This window comes from Copadichromis virginalis, linkage group LG20 (genome assembly GCF_057382275.1).
Source record: "Copadichromis virginalis isolate Kocher_CV1m ecotype Utaka linkage group LG20, C_Virginalis_male_GT1.1, whole genome shotgun sequence".
In the NCBI taxonomy this organism is placed as follows: Eukaryota; Metazoa; Chordata; class Actinopteri; order Cichliformes; family Cichlidae; genus Copadichromis; species Copadichromis virginalis.
Genome location: NC_140637.1, coordinates 25,650,901 through 25,662,564, shown reverse-complemented (window position 1 = coordinate 25,662,564; position 11,664 = coordinate 25,650,901). Strand labels below are relative to the sequence as shown.

The 11,664-nt window shown below is 39.9% G+C and overlaps 1 protein-coding gene across 3 annotated transcripts in view; it reads left to right on the top strand.

Annotated features, from left to right (window-relative positions):
* The first annotated feature begins 7,221 nt into the window (after nt 1-7,221).
* dennd2da (DENN/MADD domain containing 2Da) overlaps nt 7,222-11,664 on the top strand; it is a 35,711-nt gene continuing 31,268 nt past the window's right edge. For 2 of the 3 annotated variants that reach the window (XM_085443074.1, XM_085443072.1), the window contains exon 1: nt 7,222-7,433. In XM_085443074.1, the coding sequence (XP_085299200.1) occupies nt 7,404-7,433 (30 nt within the window). In that variant the 5' untranslated portion in view covers nt 7,222-7,403. The remainder of the gene's footprint in view (nt 7,434-11,664) is intronic. The other variant, XM_085443073.1, reaches the window with a different exon arrangement.

Below are 11,664 nucleotides of genomic sequence, written 5' to 3'. Positions count from 1 at the left end.
ATGAATAAATCTTCTTTTTTTCGGTACCGGTACTAGTTTTATTTTGTTGTATTTATCCGCGACACCGAAAAAAAAGAAGATTTATTCATAACACACGTGAAAAGACCCAGGAAAACTGAGTTAACAATAAAAACGATAACAAAATAACGCTGAAAACCGATAAAAATCCTGAAAACCATACATTTCACACCTGAGCCTCAACTCTCGCGGCCCGGTACCAAATGACTCACGGACCGGTACCGGTCTGAGGCCCGGGGGTTGGGGACCGCTGTGCTATGTGATCGCTAGCTCTAGCATAACATAAACATAGTGAAGCTGGAGGATGAACGCTAACTTTTTTCTACTCGATAAAAGTTAACGTGAGGGTTCCCGATGGTTAGGGACAAATGCAATCGCATGGCAGGATGCTGTAAATGGACCAAACTTCAGTCAGGAGAACAACTGAGATAATCCATCCACAATACGAGGTTAGTCATTAATATACTACAACAACATGGGAATAGAGCAGTTGCCAGAGAATTCAACATTATTGAATCAATGAGGAATGAGTTGAGTAAAGTTTTACTTATCTGACTGTTTTGTTTTGCTTAATGTGCTTCATAATCTGGAGGGCCTTATGGTCCAAAAAATACGGTAATACAGGATTAATCACCAAATATTAAAAATCTGCTTTGTTATCACTGGCAATCAATATATTATGTAGGCTAAGCAGGGGGATGTTTTGTGAAGTTTGTGAAGTTAATATTCTTACTAGACTGTGTACAACTAATAGAAACAAAAATTATAAGTTAACACAAATAATAAAGGTTTAGCTTATTAAACTTTTGAGGGGGTTTTCTGTTAATTAATAACTTACTTAAAAGCCTAATAACTGTTTTGTATCTGCTCTAGAATATTTGGATGGTAGGGTCAGAATTTTGTCGTAAAAAAACATGAAGGCATTGACCCACCCTGGCTTGTGTCAAAGGGTTTAGTTTGTATAATATGTGCATTGAAGGACATATCCTGGTCAAAAATGACTCCAAGGTTCATCACAGTGTTACTGGAGGCCAAGATAATGCCATCCAGAGTAAGAATCTGGTTAGATTCCATATCTGTAAGATATTTAGGGCCGAGTACAATAACCTCTGTTTGAGCTGAATCAAGAAGCAGAAAGTTAGCGGCCATCCAGGTCTTTATGTCTTTAAGACATTCCTGCAGTGTAACTAATTGATGTGTGTTATCTAGCTTCATGGTTGTATATACTATGGGAAGCATGTGTAATGTGAACAGAATTGGTCCTAGCACTGAAGCCTGTGGAACTCCATAATTAACCTCAGCATGTGAAGAGGACTCTCCATTTACATGTACATCATGTCACAAAACTCATAACATTTCAAGCTGGTCTCTAGAACATAACAGTGAGCTCACTGTACTCAGATCTCCATCTCAATCATGGACTAGTAAATATCACACAGACGTCACATAAAGTGGGACCTTATATTCCTTACCACTGAGAAAAAGCTTACTAAACTCTAGATCATTAGAGGATAAAACACTTTAGACTGAAACCAGTTGTTTTAAAAATCTTTCTACAAACAATGTGCTTGATATATTATCCACCATGTAAAACTTTAGAACAGCTCTACTCTCTGGCATCACTCATCATGTTTGGTACATGCTGAGCAATGACATTGTTTGCTGTAAAGTGTAGCAGCACAAAGTCTTTAAACCATCAGAGATGTGTAACATATAAACGCACACAGCACATACCCAGGCACACCCACCCATCTCATAGTTGCAACAACTCGTCATTTACATAACTTCCTGTATCATACCAACAGATCTGCTCCAAAGAAAATGCAAATTATGCATCATAATACATTTGCTACCCATCACCTTATTGGCACGCTATCATCTATTGTGGTTAGTTTAAAAGACAAAACGTCCAGTGTCAAAGTCAGAATGAAGAGAGAAACAGTTCCATCTTTCACAGGGTGAAGAGCTTTTATAAAGCCACAGTGCCAATAATGCAACACAGAACACAAGACTTTAAAATGCCTGATGAACAGGATGTGGTGGCAGATGTGATAAGTGTGTGACAAATTTAGAGAGGAAAGGGTAAGCTTTGCATTATTTAATAGTATTAAATATTGCATCAGACACACACTGTTTGGAGAAAGTAGCACATTTAAAATAAGCTACATGTAGTTTTTAACTCCATAAACAGATGTGTGTTTGCTGAGTGACAGAAAAGAACATGCTCTATCATTAGTCAACAGAAACACTTGGCCAAAGAAACAAGAGAATGTAGGGTTTAAGACACTATTATGTATTTACTCTGTATACAGTGGCTTGCAAAAGTATTCGGCCCCCTTGAACTTTTCCACATTTTGTCACATTACAGCCACAAACATGAATCAATTTTATTGGAATTCCACGTGAAAGACCAACACAAAGTGGTGCACATGTGAGAAGTGGAACAAAAATCATACATGATTCCAAACATTTTTTACAAATAAATAACTGCAAAGTGGGGTGTGCGTAATTATTCAGCCCCCAGAGTCAATACTTTGTAGAACCACCTTTTGCTGCAATTCCAGCTGCCAGTCTTTTAGGGTATGTCTCTAGATTCCAAGAGGTTTTCTTCCAAGATTGCCCTGTATTTGGCTCCATCCATCTTCCCATCCACTCTGACCAGCTTCCCTGTCCCTGCTGAAGAGAAGCATGATGCTGCCACCACCATATTTGACAGTGGGGATGGTGTGTTCAGAGTGATGTGCAGTGTTAGTTTTCTGCCACACATAGCGTTTTGCATTTTGGCCAAAAAGTTCCATTTTGGTCTCATCTGACCAGAGCACCTTCTTCCACATGTTTGCTGTGTCCCCCACATGATTTGTGGCAAAATGCAAACTCTTCCACTCTTCCATAAAGGCCAACTTTGTGCAGTGCACGACTAATAGTTGTCCTATGGACAGATTCCCCCACCTGAGCTATAGATCTCTGCAGCTCGTCCAGAGTCACCATGGGCCTCTTGGCTGCATTTCTGATCAGCGCTCTCCTTGTTCGGCCTGTGAGTTTAGGTGGACGGCCTTGTCTTGGTAAGTTTACAGTTGTGCCATACTCCTTCCATTTCTGAATGATAGCTTGAACAGTGCTCCGTGGGATGTTCAAGGCTTGGGAAATCTTTTTATAGCCTAAGCCTGCTTTAAATTTCTCAATAACTTTATCCCTGACCTGTCTGGTGTGTTCTTTGGACTTTATGGTGTTGTTGCTCCCAATATTCTCTTAGACAACCTCTGAGGCCGTCACAGAGCAGCTGTATTTGTACTGACATTAGATTACACACAGGTGCACTCTATTTAGTCATTAGCACTCATCAGGCAATGTCTATGGGCAACTGACTGCACTCAGACCAAGGGGGCTGAATAATTACGCACACCCCACTTTGCAGTTATTTATTTGCAAAAAAATGTTTGGAATCATGTATCTTTTTCGTTCCACTTCTCACGTGTACACCACTTTGTGTTGGTCTTTCACGTGGAATTCTGTTTCAAGGCTGTTCAAGGGGGCTGAATACTTTTGCAAGCCACTGTATATTTTATGGTCTGGACAATACTGATTGGTCAGTTCATGAACTTATTGGATGTTGCTACTCCCTAAAGTAACGTCCCAAATAATGAGATAGTGATAAAATTATAATACTAAAAACTAAATCTGCTGATTCACTGTTTTGTGCGGGATATATATCACCAGTATTTACAGTATTAGTGAAGAAATCCTGATGTAATGGAGATGTTCTGAGTAACTTAACTATGTGCTTGACTAAGTGTCTACATCCAGAATCCATACAGAATGAAGGTGACATGCAAAAACCATCTGTCATCCAGCTGCCATTCAGGCTGGTTCCAAAGCAACTCAGCTTTAAAAAAAAAAAAAAAAAAAAAAATATATATATATATATATATATATATATATATACACACACACACATATAACTCATTGCTCTGGATACTGGGGTTGATAAAAAATGCCTTGCTGTGATAGGTTCATGCTTCAGTTGCAGTGAATCAAATTCTGTGGTAGCTATCTGTGTATGGAGGAACCAGCTATCCTTCATCTGTGTTTAATTTTCACCAGTTTTAAGGTATTTTTGCAAGACATGTTTGTGTTTGGAACATACCAAAAATATGAATCTAGCTAAAATAATTATATTAAAAACAAAATGAAATAAATGCTTAATTTGCACCCTTCTCTTTCATAGTGACATCTCAGCTGCCACAGAGTGAGAGGCAGACACAGACAATCATTTAAGCTCACATTAACGTTAGAACCATCACTTACCCTGCCATATTTTTGGACTCTGGGACTAAACTGGAGAGCACCACAAGGAGGCCATGAGAACATGTACCGCCTGGCCAGGATGTGCTAACCACGAATACCATATGAAGCACACCACAATAATCATTAATACTTGAAAGCATCACATCATCAGTAAAAAGTCCCTCTCTGTTAATCGTCTTAATAATGATCTGACTGAAGTGTGTTTGCAACTTCCACATTTTTCAGACTGCAACACAATCCAATAAATGATTAGAAGGAAATATAAGCTGACCCTATTCTTTTTTTATTTATCATGAATGTAAGAGAGAATTTCATGTATATTAGAAATGTATATAGAGAAATTACATTCTTTTAGTTATAGTGTCACGCTAACCCCAGCGTGTGCAAACTAGTTTTTTGGGTTTTTAAAAAATATATATATCATAATATATGTGTTACGGATTTGTACGAGGTCTCACTCAGTAGATAAAATACATTTTTGCCAAAGTTTTTTCAATTATTAATGGCTTAACAGCAGCACAAGTCACTTTATGGAGAACTTGTAATTTTGTATTCATGCACCAAAAAAGCCCTCAGCAAACATGTTTACCTGATAGAAGTCACTTTCAGCTGCAGCCATTGCATCCTGTGCTTATGTCACCGCCATTGGATTCTCGAGCCATGGTTCTCTGGACTGACGAATCCAGTGTGGGTTTGGTGGCTGCCAGGAGAACAGAACGTGTCTGACTGCACTGTGCCAACTGTCAAGTTTGGTAGAGGGGGACTTATGGTGTGGCGATGTTTTTCAGTATTGGCAGTGAATTTGGAGTGAAAGGAAATCCCGCCACAACGGTTGCTCGCCACCACAACCTCGTTTCACAGTCACTTGTACTTACACCTGCCGTTAAGGAAGGAAGCCTCTGTTGTCACCATTTAGATGCCACATAAGCAATGATATGGGAGGAGAGGAAGTTAAAACACAAACCAAGACTTTGTTACATTTTTTTTTTACAAACTCAAGTTTTCAAACTGTTCCAACGTCTCCCTCTGTATATCTGTATGTATCTACATTTCTGTACTGGAACATCATAAAATGCTGGGAAAAACTGACACGATCATACGCCCGTGTCTTCAACCCGGCCGTGGTGCAATGTGCCAGGTTACAAAAATCTAGAACTGCATGACCAACCACAAAGACACATGATCCATCCATCAATTTTCTTCTGCTTAGCCGGGGCGGGGTCGTGGGGGCAGCAGCCCAAGCAGAGAAGCCCAGACCTCTCTCTCCCCTGCCACCTCCTCCAGCTTGTCTGGAGAAACACCAAGGCATTCCCAGCCGAGAGATATAATCTCTCCAGCGTGTCCTGGGTCTGCCCCGGGGCCTCCTCCCGGTGGGACATGCCCGGAACACCTCACCCAGGAGGCATCCTTGTCAGATGCCCGAACCATCTCAACTGGCTCCGTTCGATGTGAAGGAGAACGGCTCTACTCTGAGCCCCTCCCGGATGGCCGAACTCCTCACCCTATCTCTAAGGGAGAGGCCAGCCAACCTTCAGAGGAAACCCATTTCTGCTGCTCGTATCCCCGATCTTGTTCTTTCGGTCACTACCCACAACTTGTGACCATAGGTGAGGGTCATGATCAGCGTCTGACACAGCGAGCAAAATGGTCGGTGCTTACCAGCATACCAAGATCAATGGTAAATGGACCTTATATAGCTCTTCTCTACTGTACCTGAGCAAGCAAGGCACCTTTCACTACTAGCCATTCATACCATGCCATATTTATACTCCAATGGATGCATCAGAGAGCAACCTGAGGTTAGTATCATGCCCTAAGATATTTGGCATACAAACTGAAGAGGCCAGGGATCGAACCACCATGGACAGTTTAGTGGGAATAATTTGGGGTTGGCCCCTTCCTGCACCAGCATAACTACGCACCAGTCCACAAAGCTGTCCAAAACAACATGAATGAGTGAGATTAGTGTGGAAGAACTGACGGAGCTGCACAGCCTCAATCCCGTAGAACACGATGGGGACGAGACTGCGAGCCAGGCCCTCTCATCCAACATCAGTGTCTGATGACACAAATGCGCTTCTGGCATAATGGCCAGAAATTCTCCTGAACATTGTGGAAAGCCTTTCCAGAACAGTTGGAGTTGTTATATCTGCAAAGCTTGGAACAAAATCTTATTAAACCCTGCAGATTAAGAACAGGATATCGTTCAAATTCATACGCATGTGAAGGCAGATGAGCAAATGCTTTTGTCACCATAGTGCATTTTGAGAAATTCATTTTAGAATATTTTGCTAATATCAAAAAATCTCAAATTGCAGTTGATCTTTACATCAACAGAAAAAGAGGGACAGAAAATGCACTTTTTGCAGGACTCATCATCAGCACCAGCCAGAGTGCTTACAGGTTCACAGAAATGTGACCATGTTACCTCAGCACTGAGTTCTCTTCTTTTGCCTCCAATGCCTTAAGAAATGCCTTTCAAATCTTTGTATAAATTCACAAAGCTCTGTGGTTTGAACCCTGTACATTTTGTCCCACCTAGTCCTAGAACTAGATCCAAGTTTGTTTGAAGCTGCCTTAAGTTACCTCGATTTGAACATAATGACATGTGCTGTACAAGTAAAATTCCTGTTGCACTTTTCGGCTCATTCAGAGAAGTCAAAGCACTTTTTACAACAAACAACATTCACCAGGCCCGTAAAGCTCGCCGACAGATTGTGCAGTATTAGATTACAACCCTGGCAGGTCTATACACGCTCTTAAAATAAATGTTCCAAGAAATACAACGCTTAACCAGTTATACAGTTAAAGAACAGGTTTGACTGCACGGCACACAACAGCATTGTGCTGCTTGCGTCACTGTACCGTGGTTTAACACTGAAAGAGGAAATCCCAGTCTGAGAGTGAAGTCCGTCAACCACACGTTTCAACAGCTGCACTTCCTCATGCATGTGCACTTGCTGTTTCATTACTGTTTGACACATATGCTGTCAAGAGGAGCATTTTCTTGTTTACCGGGGAAGAAATAAAATCAACCGTATGTCAGAGACCTAATATTAGCAGTGGATAAATCAGGAAAAATGGACGAGATATCCCAGCAAACGCAGGTGGTGAGTTTGTTACTTCCATTACGTCTTTGTGTCTAAAGTTCAAGGACTGCAACACTTGTGTGGCTGTTTTTGATTAACCTGACATTTTCAGGCTAATTTTGCACAAGATTAAATGTAGTCTGTTTCCGGCTGGGGGAAAAGACGGGTGATATCTAAGGTTTAAATAAATAAATCAAATCTTGACCTTGACAATCATGAATTACATCACAATAACACACCAGTCGCCTGCAAGGTTTTTGACTGAGTGTCTGCGACTTTTGAAGCCACAAAATATTTATATTTAACTTCAGCTATCAGCTTTTACACTACAACTTTTTACTTGCTTTTTACTATAAAGCTGCTTGGTACAGCAATAATGTTATAGGTTTGACTTTTACCCTGCTTACACTGTCCTTTCACTGACTAAAAACCACCTTTGATGACTTTGTATTGTAACAACCTGCAGTATCACGACAGGTGCAGCCTGGAGAACTTATTAACCCTTATTTCTGCCACTTCCTGTATAATGTTTATGTATTAAATGGTGGTTAGTGTCTGAAAAAACGGAGCTGTTATACATTAAAGTACATGTACGCAGTGCATATATTTTACTACCTTGTTGTGGTAGAGATTTTCAACAGCCATACTTTATTAAAAAGGTTCAGGTCCAAGGGAAGAGGCAGGGCACACCTTGGACAGGTCACCAACCTGTTGCAGGGCCAACACAGACTGACAATCATTCACACCTATTTAATATCACTAGTTAACCTACTATTAACAAACTAAGTGCATGTCTTTGGACTGTGAGAGGAAGCCATTATACCCAGAGAGAACCCACACAGGCATATAGTGGATTTGTGCCCAGGACCTTCCTGCTGTGAGGCAAACAGGGCCACCATGCTGCACCAAGTTACATAGTTATAATTCAAAGTTTACCACCCGGGCGTGTTCTAATCTCTTATGAAATATTTCTATAAAATACTGTGGACATAAGCAGATCTTCACTAATGATTGACTAATACTTATCAGCCTGGCTACGGTGGCTGTATAAAATCTGTGAAAAAATTTTGTTACTTTTGCATTTATTTATTTATTTATTAACTAATCTTAGTTTTATCAGATTCTGCTGATGCAAATGAACAGATCTGACCAATTAAATCACAGCTTTTGGCAACAAGTGTGCTCTTAACTCCAGATATTAAGCATTAATACCCCAGACAGCCAGATCAGCTGGAGCTCAAACTGCCACACTGACATCCTGAAATATGTACAACAGTCGTCATACAGCTTCAGTTCCTGAGTCAAACCCTGAGATTCTCCCTGCTGCCGCCTTCTCGTGGGGACTGAATGGAGTCTTACATGTTTACAACCAACTCATTACGCCTTGATGTCAACTTCATTCTTTTTCAGTTTGTTTCTTGAGGACAAATTTAACCCCCTTCAGTGTACGTATTTTGTAGCAGAGATGAAAGTCATTTGTGATTATTACATATAATTTATGGTCGGATTTCTTTGCATATACTATATAAAATTAGTGACGTGCTCATTACTTGTTATTAAGAAATGATCAGACAAAAACAGAGTTTTTCAGGAATACTGTTCAGTTTCTGTCAGAATCCTGCTCCTCACATACACGGTCTTCACTAATCAGACCCATGTTATCGTAATAATCTTATAGCACCGCATCATCCCTGAGAACCCGTGGCTCTCAGACGGCGAGCTTGTTGTGGCTCCTAGTGTACGTAACAGGAGAAAGGGAGGCAGAGCCTTCGGTCCCTTATTCTATGGGGCCAGCTTCCGGTTTGGACTGGGGAGACAGACACCCTCTCTCCCTTTACGACTAGACTTACAACTGTCCTTTTTGAAAAAGTATATAGTTAGGGCTGGATCAGGTGTGTTTATTCAAAGCTTCTATGTGTTCTTTAAAGACATATGTTTAGTGGCATAATAAGGGTGTTAGCAGAGTTTGTTGTTACGGTGTTTTGTATACATACACTGGGAGGCCAAACAGTCTCAAAAGTTTCTGTATTTACAAAATAAAATGTACTTAGATGTGTTAAAACAATGAAATGATCCAATAATGTGGTCGAACACTGTCCTGGTATAATTACTCAGGCCTAAAATCACTGAAAGGTCCTCTTTAGTGGGGCTTATTATGTCATTCATGTTGTTTATTTCATAGTGATTGTAATAATATGATACAGCGCCTATGAAACTAAAATAAAAAAAATAGTAAAAATACTTTTATTAAACTAGTATCTACTGTTCATTACCGTTTATTGTATCAACTGTATAATGGTTTTTATGTATAGTCTGACATAAACATAATGGAATTATCATTTTTTAAATATCCATAAAATGTAATAGTAAACAATATACTGTTAATTATAGATGCACATACTGATGGATTTGAATATTGAGCTTAAGAGCTTAAGATAGAGCTGTAATAGAGCTTAATAAAACACTAGCTACACTTCTAGTACCATAGTACTGCTGTAATACAACAACAACACAGTTCACTTTGCTATATTTCTCCTTAAAAACATCCATCCATCCATCCATTCGCTTCCGCTTATCCTTTTCAGGGTCGCGGGGGGCGCTGGAGCCTATCCCAGCTGTCATAGGGCGAAAGGCGGGGTACACCCTGGACAGGTCGCCAGTCTGTCGCAGGGCTACCCTTGTCCTTAAAAACATCTAAAAGAAAAAAAAATCGAAAAAAAAAGCACTTCCTGTGCTGCTACTTTTAATTCCGTTAGCCTAATTATTACCACTGGTGCTGTACAGGTGGCTGGAAAAACAACGAGCCCACTCTGATCTTAATTTCATGAGAGGGATGAGTTGGTTCAACAGTTTAATAAACGTTAGTTGACACCTTTGTTAAATTTGTGTAATATGACGGGTCACAACGATTTGGTGCCAAGCTGGCGTAAAGACACTGTGTTATGTTAGCATGCTATTTAGCTTGAGTGTGTTACAGTTGGTTACAGATGCAACATGTACCGTGGTACCTGCTGCACACTGTGAGTGGTCTTCGTCCTCCCTCAAAATAATTGTTGGTGTTTTTGCAAGAACTTTATAGTGTTCGAGTGTCCGTGGTGCTTATATCACTGCTTAGTCTGGTCCCTTTCTCATTCTTCACCTGGTACAAACTATAAAGTTTTCCTCCTCTGAATTTTCTCTTGTTGCTGTTATTGAACAAAAGTCTTCAGCTTCTCTTTCAAAAGGTTGGAAATTCCACAGTGTATCCTTGTAGAATAACGTGCAATGTGTGTCTGTGCTGATTTGAAAGATAACTGCTGATAAAAACAGTGTTGAGTGCCCGCCCTGCACAAATGTAAAATTGGTTGCAGGAAGCTTTGTAATTTAACCCTTTGCCTTCTTACTAACATTTTTTATAGTACAAAAACTAAGTAATTAAAGTAAATAAAGTAATATAAACTAATACTGATTATATTTTGAATGAAGTAAGCCTGTAATTTCACAGGCATTTCTTTTTCACAGTCATCAAGTTTGTGGATATCTTAAGAATAATATAAATTATACATTTCTATTTTTTTCTGTCATTTTTTTTAGCAATTTTGGTCAAATAAAATACACTATCTGTGAAATTACCACACAATACCTTGCAGATGTTATATATTCATAAAAAAACATTTAATCATTTTTAAAGCAGAGATTGTGTCTGTTTCCCAAATGCAAACTAGGAACCGATTCCCCAGAAGAGCTAAACGCTGAAGGCTCTGCCTCTGAGAGCCACAAGCTCTCACAGGGTGATACAGTACGGTGAGGTCATTAAGATAAGATGGGGCCTGATTATTTAAGACCTTGTATGTGAGGAGCAGGATTTTGAATTCTGGATTTAACAGGAAGCCAATGAAGGGAAGCCAATACAGGAGAAATATGCTCTCCTTCTAGTCCCTGTCAGCACTCTGGCTGCAGCATTTTGGATTAACTGAAGGCTTTTCAGGGAGATTTTAGGACTTCCTGATAATAATGAATTACAGTAGTCCAGCCTGGACGTAATGAATGCATGAACTAGTTTTTCAGCGTCACTCTGAGACAGGATGTTTCTAATTTTAGAGATATTTGCTTGATGTGTGCATTGACACGTTGGGCTGATAGTTGAAAGCCTGCCATATTGGACACTCATGAACCCACATGTGCACCTTCACTCTCACAGTAAAGTGTTCTGTCAGGATAATATGGTACCATGAGAACTAGATATGAAAGGACTCGATCATTCGAGACTGTA